Source organism: Netta rufina (assembly GCF_964035555.1).
Source record: "Netta rufina genome assembly, chromosome: 1".
NCBI classification, from domain to species: domain Eukaryota; kingdom Metazoa; phylum Chordata; class Aves; order Anseriformes; family Anatidae; genus Netta; species Netta rufina.
Window position 1 is genome coordinate 196,541,435 of NC_140123.1, and position 14,237 is coordinate 196,555,671.

Here is a 14,237-nt window from a genome sequence, read left to right on the forward strand (position 1 = left end):
GATGTCCCATCCTGTTTGAAAGTATCCCATTTACTGATGGACTAATGCTCAACTAGTGCTCAATACCCACCTACCAGCTGGCCTAATCACCATTTAGAAATTGAGTTTTCTATCAAGTCACTTAATAATAGCTGATTCATTTTTTAAAAATATATTCAGTTCTACTAGCTGAGTTACCATACATGACTTATTCTACTGATTGGACAAGTTCTGCACCAAGCTTGTAAATTTAACCTTTGGAAATCTCTGGAATCAGTGAATACACAAGTGTTAGAATCATGAGGATGTAACAGGTAAATTTGAAGAAAAGCATTTGCTAATCTTATTAATCATATTGTGTGTGTGTGTGTGTGCACGCATGCCTAGTTCAGCTTCTCTATCTGCAGGTCACAATTCTTAAGTTTTGTCCACTCTTACATTTTCAAATGAATGGGATTCGTGGGACTCTCTTACATGCCCCTTCTTGCAATACGACTCATATATTAACTGTCTGCAGCTATGCTCATTACAGTCAGTTCTTTGAGATTTACTCACAGCATTTCCTTCAATAAATACTGGAAGCATAAAAAGATATTTATACTTCTAATATAAATAAAATAATAATAATAAAAATATTTATACTTTTAATTATATAGGTTCATATAGCATGAACCTATAGCAATATGAGAGGAAACAATTCCTGAATAAAAGGTTAGGAATGTTTCTTATTTTAGAAGATGACAAAGATTTAGTTTCGTTGTTGTTATTTGTTTGTTTTGTTTTGCTTTGCTTTGTTTTGTTTTCTGAATTAACTGAAAATCTGGAAGGAAGAAGATAATTGGAGTGAAAGACCAGGGAGTGATTTTTATTTTGAGAAAGGGAAGGTATGGGAGTACATTGCAAAGACACAGACTTGAGTAAACTCAGAGAACTAGCTTGTTGGGTATCCTGGGAAGGTAATCTAAAGAATAAAGGATTACCAGAAAGATAGCAATTCATGAAGAGAAATACACTAAACATCCAAGTAGAAACTCCCTAATGAAATGTAAGATTCAAAACAGAAAAGAAAGTAAAATGCACAACCCCAAATTGAAGGATACCTGTAAAATGCAGCAGTCTGGGAAAAAAGAATTGCAGCAAAGAAAGCAAAAAAAAAGAAAATATTGTTCAATAACATAATACAATCCCAAAAGGTAAGTTATATTCTATGATATATTTACCTAAGTGCTGCATGAAAAAAAATAAATTAATAATAATAAATAAAAAACCTCTGTTCTCTTCATACCACTTAAGAACTGTTCAAGAGCATGTTTTATGAAAGGTAGAGGTAAGAAAGTCAGAGCTAACATGCCTTTATACACATCACAGGACAGAATAAAGAATAAATAGAATTAAAGATGTAATTTAAGAGGAATTGAAAGAAATTAGTTTGTTTAGTTGAAAAGACAAAAGAATGGGATGATGAATGAAGGTCACAATATAAAAATGGTTTCCTAAAATGTAGGAGGAAATTATAATGAGAATTAGTTTTTCTCTGTAATAATTGCAAAATTAGAAACAAATGAAATAATAATAATAATAATAATAATAATAATAATAATAATAATAATAATAATAATAATAATAAAAAGAACAACAAAGAATAACTCTGAACTTATTTTTCCTTAAAGAAATTTACAAAAAAATACACAACAGGTAGTGGTGAAAGAGAATAATGTAAATGCATAAAGAAGCTGTGGGATTGGATACTTTTACAGTAGAGTTATATAAACATCAACAAACATGGCCTAGGTATTTAATTGCTCATTGCAGAAAATCCCAGTCCTCCAATTCTTTAGTTACAGAAGAATACAATCAACTCACACTGCATTTCACTGCTATCACAGGTTTCTAAGAATGAACCTAGTTAGTAGAGAAGACAGTTGGAACCAACCTTCTGAGCTATAATCAAAACCAGCTATGCCATATGTAGCATTTTGTTTGTATAAATAAGTAAAATGCAGTCAGACTCTCTTGTTTTCATTCCAAAACAAACAATGTATTTGCAATATTAAGTGATATCCTATCCCTGTTGCCTGGATTAATCATTTTATGCCATCTGCAGCATTGACCTGTACGTGACACCTTGAATCAATCAGTATTAATATAGTGGTTTGGAACTGAAGATCAACAAAAATAGACATATCAAATAGTCCCCTCCATGCCAAATTTGAAGGAAACAACCTGTCACTTGGGCTTTATATAACAGATACGTATGACTCCAATATGACTGATAAGATTACTTTTCAACAAAACTACATTAAAACTTTTATTAGCCTTCTGCAGTTCTCAGCACCAGCACATGGGTTTTATCTTGCAAAGCAAATAAAAATGCATATGGTAACCCAGACAGACTCACACTGATAATGCAACAGCAGCCTAAAGGAAAACTTAGTATCAACGCATAATAGCCCTGTCGCCCTGTGGACATAAGCAAAAAAATGCTTTTCTGCATGCAGATCTTCTTCCTAAAATAAACACTCAACTGTCTTGCTGTACTTTCTGCTGCACTTCCTAAGCCTGCAGCAATCTTGCTCAAAAATCTTGTGTACATATATATAACAGTATGAGAGACTTGTCAGTTGAAGGGAAAAGTGGGGGGACAAGAAATATAATGAATATGACTTCCTTATTGAAGCCTTTAAGAAAAGAGACATACATGTATAGTAAAGGTAAAGCCATTAGTGAAAGACAAGGTTAGAAAGGTTATCAGCATTGCCAGGGCATGGACACATGTGAGGGGTACTTCAGCCTAGGAGGATTCCTATGTACATACATATGTACATACATATTCCTATGCATGCTAGGTATGTACATATTTTTGGAAAAGAAAAAAAAAACACCATATTTCTAAAGATCATTTTACTCTGATTCCCAGTGGGGGAAGAGGACTTCACACATTGTCAGGTAACTGACTCAAACTTTGGGCTTATGGGGAAAAATTTATACCTAATGTCACATTGGAAAAAAAAAATATATATATATTTCCTGGATTTATACACTTTTGACCTTAAATCATTTAGTATTGTGAAACGTGTTAATAAAGTATTTCTGAATAGTGTCACAGAAGGAAGACTACTGATAGGCAACATTTAAATTCATTAATTAAATGATATTACTCTATGCTATGAACCCAGAAGCTTGGAGAGTGGATATATTGCAAATCCTTAATAAATTAATAAATGGGTCTAAGAAATAGTTAAAAATAGATAATTTGCCTTAAGAGTAAGATATCTCTGTAGCAAGCCCTCTTCCACTTTTACTTTATTTAAAAAAAAAAAAAAGGCAAATGTATGAGTATTATGAGTATTGACCCAAATTTTACCCAGAATATTTAAGCTTTACCAGTTCTGAAAGTCGCAGTACATGCAATACACTAAAATTAACATCTGGAAGATGACACACCCATTAAACAGAAGTGATTAGGGTAGGAGCCAGAGAGCCAGTTTAACCAGCTAGCTGGAGATTTTTTTCCGTTATGTGATTTCCTTTATCATCACGCCATTAAAATTCACAGCACGGGGGTTCTACGAAAAGAAGTAAGAAATAACATAGCTTCTGGTTGTCCAAAAGATAACAGAAGGCTAATGTAGAGGGGCCCAGACAACAATATAAAATCAGAAAGTGTAAAAACTGTCTTAATATTTTTGCTATTTTATCTACCAAACTATGCTACATGCCAGTCAGATATAAACCAGAACTTTGTTCACTTCAATCCTTTATTTCATTACTTTTATGTTATATCCAGTGTCACAAGTCTAGCACACACTCAGAAATGCAAGAGCTTTGGCACTATGACAGTTGGTAATCCCTATTAGAAGTTGATACTGGTGTTGAGAAAGATGCTGTTTCTATTTTCTGCTTTAGGAGTACTCACAAAGTTACATTTATTCAGTCTGATCAGACACCTGATCAGAATCCAGATACGGCTACTTCAACAGAAAAGTCATTGGCTTTCTCAATGGTCATTCACAGAACTAACACTTCCAGGCTTCTCTGGAATGACTCATTTACCCAGATTAAACACCAAGTAGTTATCTTTTTAATGATATGCAGTTGCACAATGATGGATGCAATGAAGGCACTGGTTGCCTCCTTTGGTGATGAGAGCTGGAAGAACTCTGAAATTCTTTTCTAGAATGAAGTTTTGCAAGTGCTTTCTCACAAAGATTTCATTCTATCATTCTATAGGCACACTGAATCTGTCCCATTTGGAAAAAGTCACTGCCAGTAGTAAATTTCCCAGTGGAACTTTCCAAGTTGGAGCCTTTTCACACGGGACTTCTATCACTGTAGCAGCTCTGTGTACACTGCATGCAAGCATCTTTAATATAACAGAGTCATTGTTAAAAACTTCTCTGTATACCCTTTCCTCTCAAATGACACCGTAAAAAAAAAAAAAAAAACAAAAAACAAAAAACAACAACAACAACAGAAAAAAAAACTACACAAAATGAGGTTGTATTAATCATTACAGATAATTCTGCAAGAATGAGATATGAGACCAACGTTATGCTTCTCCTTCTTATGCTACCTTCTTCTTCTTCTTATGCTACCTGAAATCAGTCCATCTGATCCCCACAAACCTGTCATGTCAGGAGACTTCAGACAACTGGAAGTGCATGAGGTATGTTTAAGGTCTTTTCCTACTTACACAAATTGAGCAATCCTTCATAACACAGATTTCAGGGCACACAATCTGTCCCACAGAACTGTAGTCCTATTTTTAAGTTGAATTCACAATTCTTAGGGTGGAAAACGCCTACTGTGCCTGTATTTCAACTGAATTTACATTGCTGTCTTCAGTGAAGCCATCTGCAGTATGAGTGCAAATAAAAAGAAAATTTACCAGCCCCATTACTGATGTAATTGTGTGGTATTTCACACATTCAATGTGAGTGCCCCAGATGTCACCATAATGGTAAACTTGCCAATTTTTAAATATCAGGCATAGTATATAGTTGCAACCTGTGACAAAAAAAATAAAATATCTAGCTTTATAAAGCGAAAAAGGCATGCAAAAGCAAAACACAATTACAATTTTCAGTTTTGAACAGATGAAAACTAGGAATGTTCATCTTCAAAGTAATTACATACATTTCATAATAATCCTCATATTCATTCTTTAATAGAGATGTAAAGACAAAAAATTACTTTAACTATAACTACATGCCAGCCCAAAATTTAGTTTTCCAGACTCTATATTCCAGATTGATCTTTTGGTAGTTTTAAATTGCTTATTGTATCCTTTCACTTCTTAATTTGGAAGGTTGCACTAAGGGTACTGTACACAAGTGTACTAAGTCATGTCATCTGACAGGACGATATTTAACTGTCTTTCATACCAAGAAATGACAAAAGTAACTGACATGAAGAAGAAAATACATGGACAGCTCTTACATCAGGAAGATAAAAACAAGTAACAGATTTGAATAAAAGTTCTTTTGTTTTTACAAGAAAAAAAATACAAGTTTACGATACAGGATACCTAAGATGGGACTATGATATATGACAATAAAGATGCATTTTTGTACACTGTACACAAAACAGGGAGAATTGTTCAAACAAATGTGGATCAGGCAAGAAAGATATGAGCTGATATATTCTGATAATATGAAGTGCCACCAGAGTAAAACATGGATAACTTTTAAACACTTTACTTAGTGAATAGTCTCTCTACAAACAATAATTATAAAATTGGTCTTCTTACATTCAAAGGATTATTATGAAATAAATTATAAATAAACTGCAATAAAGACAACAGAATCTAGATCCATATATCTTTAAAAATGCGATCATTTAATACATAAAAACAGCAATCTAATGCAATGATGATTGCATTGATGATTGCAATGATGATAATGATAAGAAAGCATGCAATCTAATAAAGTAACACCATGACTATTCAGAAAATCAGAATTATAGGTGTTTATGTGTATTTTTCACATTAGAATGTGTTTCTCAATTCTTTTATTATCATTATCATTTTTCCCTCTCTCACATTGCTACTTGAGAGAGGGAAAAAGAGTGCTATCATTTGGGAAACAAGTCTAGTATTACAAAAGAAACAATGACCACAAGGCTATTTTGTATTAGTCTTATTTTCAGAAATACTAGAATGTTGCAAAGGACTGCCAGGGAGGTTCCATTACTATTTCTAAAAATGAATGTACTGGTTCAGTATCATTAGAAGGTTTTCAGCCATAACTTTCCCTTCGACAACACAAGGATTGTTCCTGATGGGAAACTCTAAGGAGAAAGCAAATGGTTCTTCAAATTATACCTGCAAAGATTGTCTTTGTATTTTTTGTATTTCCAAAATCACCTTGGAGAAATGCTGCAAGGGATTGGAATCTAGCAATCCAGTAACAAAATACAAGTGCTTACAGATATGGACTTCTAGATATATATAAATTAATCACATTTCTAGGAAACTGGCCTTGCGTTACATCTGCAATGCTGTGAATTATATACAAAAATACACTTAAATAATCAGAAATACAAGAGACCATTACTACCATTATGCATTTTCCAATAAAAAGCCTGAACACCCATTTGGTAGAGAGAAGAAAGTGAGGGTGTATTATATATGAGTATACATCAAAACAAACCAATTCCTGATACTATAAATTTACAATGTTAAAGGTTGCAGTAAAACAGACACTTTAAATTGCAGTTCATTTATTACAGTTCACAGAATAGTTGATTGCCATGCATCCACAAATCTCCACATCTGTTTCCTTGTTCAGGATGGATATTTCGCTGTACTTTCTTACTAAAACAGCAAATTAAGGGTAAAATAATAAGAAATAAACCATACATCTTCCCCCTCATACGTCACTTTCCTTTAGCTGATGGCACATGTAATAAAATAAAGGCTATCAAGTATTTGAAGAGGAATCTCTGCATATATTTTCAGAATACAGCCATGTGTGTCACACACCGAGTTGCTACAATTTCAGCTGTTCCTTCTAATTGTCAGTTTAAAAATACTTTCAGCTCCAACAGAAAGATTAACTAAGCCACACCATATCATTCTATCTCAAACACATAAAGCAGATACAAAACGATTATTCAAGGTCACTGAGTGAATCGTTGGTGGAAATGGAAATTGTCTTGCATTTCCAGTTCTCCTTTTGAAGGGATTAATTCAAATATACGAGAATTTCCGATGAAATATTTCCACTGCTTTGGATGCACATAAGCATCCATGGCAGCTGCTAAAGTGTCTTAGGGAACTGTGATCTAACTTCTAGCTACATCCACAAACACATGATGTAGTGTTTGTTCCCAGTTATAACATGAACCTAACTCATACTTTCCTTTAGAAAGAGGATTGGAAAATAGAAAGGAACATGATTTACACTGAAATATAGTAATACAATCACAAAACTATTTTATTTCACACACAAACACACATAGAGAGAGTTATATATTTATGTATTTGTCCATCTGTGATGTCATCAAAACATCCAGTGATTCTTGTGTCAAGGCCATAATTCTGGCTAAATTACAGAACAAGTTTCACCAACACAAAACCCAAATTTGTTCAGATTCAGATTTTAATACTGAGATCCAATTTTACCTTTGCTTGACGAATAACAAAAACCCATTTAAAATATTCAGTGAGGAGATATGAATACATATCCTATCAACTAACTACCTGCATTTTTTCTTGATAATGCAAGGCATAGAGGAATGCAAAAAAAATACCAATAAAACTTTAACTTTTACAGCTTATTGTATACTTCTGCACCACTTGACAACAATAATCCACAAAGTGTAAAATCTTAAATATATTTTATACTCTTTTCAAAGAAATATTACAGCTTTAGAAAGCTTTAATTGCCTTGAGGTTCAACACTAAGTTTTTACAGCATATTTTATGTGCATACCAAAATGTTTTTACTTCCATTTTTAAACATTCCTCTTCATGCTATTGTATAATTAAATCTTTCATATATCACTTACTTTTTTGTCTTCGTTATATTTATGGAAAATCTCTTGTGCTCTTTCTTCACCACCATCCGTAAACAACATAATAATCTTATTGCAGTTAGCTCTAGAGACACTGTGCTGTAAAAATACAAAAAGAAGCTTACTTTTTATTTCAGACTATAAGGAATAACAATTGTTCTATTTAATGGCTTTCTCATCAACATGTTTACTTCCATGTTTAACATGGAAGAAAAAATTTTCCAGCATTCTCAGGAGCAATGGCTTTACTTCCAATAATTAATTCATTCAATACCTCAAAAAAAAAAAAAAAAAAAAAAAAAAAAGCCCTTTTTTCATTCCATGATAGTAAACTCAACACATTTCAGATCTGGCACAAAACAGAGGAACTGCACTCTGGTGGTCTTTCTTACCACCACCAACACAAGGAAAGCTCTTTGCCCCCATCATGAATTACTTAATTATTTTTTTTTTCTGTTGGACTCCTACTCACAAAGACTCTTCATTATTTCTTGAGAGCAAGCCTGGAATAAAGAGAATTGAGGAGAAGCCCCCTTGACTCCTAATTCAGCAGTCAAAGTAACTATTAAAGCCACTGAGAAAAACACAGTGTGCTATGCAAAGGAATAAAAATACAGTTCCAAAGTAAGAACAATGGAGAGATTAATATAAATTTTGGCTCCTTGCAAAAGGCGCCAAGGGCTCCTCCTCTGGCATTCATCTTCTCTCCTCATTGCCTGAAAACTTGCATCTAGTCTAAACAATTTTTTCATAAATTTTACAGCCAGCATTCCTTGTCCTCTGTGTTGCTGCAACTGGTTGTAGCTAGGCACGTCCTGGTACTTCTTAGCAGTTGAATGTGAGGGAGTAAAACCCTTAGAGACTGTAAAAAAAAAATCAAATTCCCCTTCCACAAGTCCACATTTTGCTACATTAATTTACTATACAGTCAAGGAGAGAAATGGGTCATCTTTACACAGTACCTAATTCTCCCTTGCTTTAGTCTTCATGAACAGATGGAATAAATGACTATCTGCCTCCTTACTAGTCATGTGTGATGATCCAACTCCCCTTTGTTATTTTTGATCCTGCTCTCTGATTCTTCCCTAACAGAGAGACCACAACTCCAGACCCAACCATCAGCCAATTAATTTCAGCATTGCAGCTCCACAGTTCTACAGTGCTCTCTGCAGATTAAGACCAAAAGCTTTATTTGATATCACTATGCTCACAGATGAATAACAATGCCTCAGAAACGTTTTGTATTGATAGTTCAGCATTCAGTGAATAACTACTTATTTAATTATTTGAAAAAATAATTCCAAAGATTTTCTCACATACAGCCACAAATAAAAAAAATCCCTTGAAATCAATACATTCTTTTCATCCTCATCAGCACAATGAGGTTCATTTGGAATTAAATAATATATGACCATTTTTTACTTGTGAAAGACAACCTACAAGATACTGCTTTGGGCTGAAATTTTTTCAATATTAAAAAAGTAATAAAAGTAGAGTGGATACTTCATAAATAAAGAAACTCACCTACATTGACAATGATTTAATATATGAGCCAAAATAAAATTAAAGTGAAACCAAAGAGATGACAGAGAAGGGGACCAATGTCTGCTTGTATTATACATTTTTTCCTATTGATTTTTAAATGACAGCTATTATGTGTACTGTACATGTAAACTGAAACCAGTTGGGTTTACATAAATTATAATTTTTCTAATGGTTTACTTAGCAATATGCATATACAGTATCAGAAAAAAATGCAGTGTTTTTTTCTAGAACTTACAGAAGAGCTCTGTCATGGGAAAACAAAACAAAACAAAACAAAACAATTTCATTATTCAAACGATATTGGAGATCTGAAAGTGAGTAAGCTCAGAGCAAATGATACTTTTCCAACACACACACACACACACAAAATACTCCATATCCTGATGAAAGAACTTAACAGATCAGCTTCCTGAAACTGATGAAAGGGAAGGCAGAAAGGCCTTTACAACACATCTGTTAGTTTTTGTTGTTGTTGTTTTTTCCCCCATTTGCACAAAGATGGAGTCACTGGCTCAGGGAGTGAATAAACATGATTTTGTAGAACTCACACAGTAATTCCATTACTGATGAGTGGTGTCCCTCAAGAGTTTGTCCAGGGACCAGTGTTTTTCAGTATCTTTATCAATGACATGGATGAGGGGATTGAGTGCACCCTCAGCAAGTCTGCAGACAATGCCAAGTTGAGTAGTGCAGTTGATACAACAGAAGGAAGGGATGCCATCCAAAGGCATCTGGACAGTCTAGAGAAGTGGGCTCATGTGAACCACATGGTTCAAGAAAGCCAAATGAAAAGTGCTGCATCTGGGTCGGGACATTCCCAGACACAGCCTGGGAGAAGACCTCATTGAGAGCAGCCCTGTGGAGAGAGACTTGGGGGTTCTGATGGATGAAAAACTCAGCATGAGCCCACAGTGAAAAAATATGAGCATTTCTCATTATGAATTTCATACTACTTAAGAAGGAAAGTAAAGTAAGGCAAAAAAACCTACTTGATTCAAGAAGAGATGATTAAAATATATTTTTGACATATTATGGTATGGGGGGAAAAAAGTCCTGAACCGCTGAACCTAAAATATAATAATTTTCAAAGAAATAGCAAGTTAATATAACATTAAATAATGGAAAAATACTGCATAGAAATCATGGAATGTGGATCATTTATGTGCACATGAATTAACATGTTGAAAAAACTGAAGAGTTTATTTTCATCTAGGAATATATTGGATAACAAGTTTTTTCATGAGACAAAGATGCTACTTTGGCATAGAGAGGAAAATTGTTTGAACTAACTGCCATTCAGAAACGCTATACCAAAATTATCAAAATTTGAGCTGCTAAAAATATTCCATTTCAACAGACCTTGAAGAAGTTGGATTGCTTGAAATCATAAATAAAAATTGAAATTATCCCTAAGCATATTTTTTGTTAGTTGTTTAAGCCTGTATCGTATCAACCTACTATATCATCTTGCCACCACAGTCTAGCACTGATTCCATCAGCATTTTTATTCTCCCTGCCAAATGGATTTGCCAATACCTGGAGAGGATGACTCTATTTCTATAACCTAGTGCAACCTTTTAATTTCCCTTGATAAACACATCCACAATGTTCAGTCATAATTTACAGGATTGCAGAGATTCTGTGAGACTAATTACACCTCTGTCTCCAATAAGGAGAGACAGAGTCCCACTATGAAACTAATCTCCCGCTATATTTTTAAGCACTTATTTAGTCCTACAAACAGGTTCATTTTGAGGCTTCCCCTGTGTTTAGGTCTTCGTCTTAGTACATCCTGTACACAAAGTACATGTGTGGTACTATACCAAATGTAATGTATAATGTTAATTGAATATAAATGCTGTGAGGACCCAGATGTGTTTGGCAACAACTCTTGTCTCTTCCTGGTTCCCTCTGTATAAGACGGCAACAGAGAAAAAGAGGAAACGCTGTTAAGCCTGGTCCGAAAAAGTCTGATTTATTTTAAAATCCTACTGGCAGTTTTACATACACATCAGCAGATGGCACACAACCTTTTCCCCACCAAATCTCGTTTATTCAAAACAGTGATCTGCTGAGTAAAAACCCTTGAAAACATTGTTTTTTCTTTTTCTTCATTTTTTTCATCAAAATTTTACTAGGTTAGAAAACTTTCAATCAGTTTTAGCCCTAAGCTGTATATGCAATGACAGAAAAGCTCCCTTCAGTCCAAAAACTGACAGAAAAAGAAGTAAAGAGGTCTCTGCTCAGAGACATCATTGAAATAAATTAAAAAACAAACAAACAAACAAAACAGAACATATAATATTATTTATTAAAATAGGCCCTTAGCTTCTATAAATTGGTGTAGCTTTATTTACTCTAAGGTTAAGATCCAATACACATTTTTTAATGAATATAAAACAGATCTTTTTCTAAACAAATACACAAATTATAATTAGAATTCTCTCAAATGCCTAATATCTCCCTATTGACTGTTGCTGTCTGAGCTCTATTGACTGAACTATCTGCTCTCCTCTGTCCTGCTCTTGCCACTGACAACTGTTTATGGAATACAATAAATATAAAATTGCGTGTATGAATGATGTAAAAACAGTATAGCACAGTGAAAAACAATTCCATTTCCAAGCCTTAACAACCTCTCAAGCATTAGGGGAATCTGCAAGACAAACTGTTCAATAAATTTACTTGCTAAATGAAGGTATCTTATGATTACCTGTGTTACATAATGAAGGAACACGTAAAAGCTTTCTGAACATTCAAGTTCTCTTAATTTACTTTAGAGCACTGAGAGAGGACTTTCATACTTACATTTAGCAGTTGTTCAAAAGCATAGCTAAAGCCTTTTTTGTAATCAGTAATTCCTTTAGCAGAGATTTTATAGACAGCTTCTTTCAGCTTCTTCTTGTTCCTCACGTTAGCTTGGACAAGATGATTAAAGCAACTGACATTCTGAGCATTATTATTAAACTGTAAAACAAACAGAAATAGCATTAAAGACAGAGATGTACAATTAATTTAATTTTCTTTTCTATGTACTTAAGTGGTAAAGGTTAATGGCCCAAGAGATAATGTCTGTGACACATGGATATTAATTACGACTATATCGAGACAGTCCAGCAGTGCCTGGCTGGTGATTTCAAAATTGGGCAATAAATACAATAAAAAAGGGGATGTTGCAATCCAAAAAAAATCTGCTTTCCAGAACAGTGGAAAAACTCCTACAAATTTTGTTTCAGGCTCATATAATAAAATGACCACGAAACACAGAATTAGGGAAATCAGAGCAAAAATATGGGAAAATGTTTAATTTCTTAATCACTGAAAAACGTTGGTTGAATTATCAGATTACTTCCATGTTGTATGTATTAATATATCACTAAACCTGATGTTTAACAATGAAACTTGCAGGTCATAATAAATTAATATATATACCTTGAAGAAAACTAAACACATTCTTGGGAGATGGGAATTACATGAGAATATAGCTGTAAAAAGGAGGATTGAGAACACACATATTTGAGCTCTCTTGCTCACAGATACATAAAAGACTACAACAAATTCTATCATTAATACAAGACTATGATATTGCTTAAAAGCATACATAGAAAAAGAATTTATGTACAAAATTTTGTCTGCACAAGGATAAATGAGTTTTTGATTTCTTTAAAATTTCTCTATTTAAATGTACATACCACATATATATATATGCAAATATATGTATCCCAGTGGAGAGAGGAATGCAGAAACACATTTAACTGTTCAGCTACCTCTGTTTCAATCTGTCTAAAGTCAAAGTTGAGACTTCTCTTAATGCTGTAGCATGTATGATTCTATCTATAGTCTTGAGTAAAAGTGCACAGTATTGCATATAATCTGTTTTGAACTCTACTTGATGAAAATCTCTTTTTAATTGCAACATAGTATTTTTTTAAGATATTGTTGATAAATATTATCAAAAATATTGTTGTGTCTAATCTTTAAACTGTTTTTTTAAAATTGCAGTAATATATACAGAGAAGACAATGTGACAAGCAGTAATGGGTCATCAAACTTTATGACATTACATGAAGAAAGCCATCCATTGTTTAGTATAGTGTTACAACCAACAGCACTGTTGTGAGACTTAAATCTGTCATTCAGGAATGGGCTCAAATGAAGGTACAAATCACATGCAAGTCATACATAAGGCCAAAAGAATCATCCTGCCTGGGCAGTATCAGAAATTCAGAAAGAACACCTATTAGAAAGAAATAAGCAGTGTCCCCAGAGAGGAAAACAAACAAAAATCAAATCAAAACAAAACACATCTGCCAAGTCAATTGCTTTCATAGAAAAAAACAGGTATGAGGTTAGCATGGGAGATTTAGGGCATTTTCCACTTTTTCACATTTTCAAATAGCTGCCTAATATTGATGCTAATTAAGACCATTGTATGGTACATGCCCTGTGCTATCACCAGAAGGTCCATCAGGGATGTACTGGTTTCCCTTACTACAAGAGATGTATTTTTCTGTACACTTACAGCACTGCGAAACAACATAATCCATGCCTGGTTTTGACAGATTTAGTAGCCCAAAATCATTTACTAATTCTTCATTCTGCCCTGCTTGAATTTACTTCATTGCCATTGTATTTCACAGAGCCCCAGGTAGAAAATTCATCATTTCAGTGATTAATTAAGCAACACTCACTGTCCC

At 33.7% G+C, this 14,237-nt stretch overlaps 1 protein-coding gene across 1 annotated transcript in view; it reads right to left on the bottom strand.

The window, feature by feature from the left end:
* CACNA2D1 (calcium voltage-gated channel auxiliary subunit alpha2delta 1) overlaps positions 1 to 14,237 on the bottom strand; it is a 408,933-nt gene that overhangs the window by 70,282 nt on the left and 324,414 nt on the right. Inside the window, exons 11-12 of the mRNA XM_084305950.1 lie at positions 12,349 to 12,507; positions 7,990 to 8,094 (exon numbers count right to left, since the gene is read on the bottom strand). Coding sequence (XP_084162076.1) covers positions 7,990 to 8,094; positions 12,349 to 12,507 — 264 coding nt within the window. The remainder of the gene's footprint in view (positions 1 to 7,989; positions 8,095 to 12,348; positions 12,508 to 14,237) is intronic.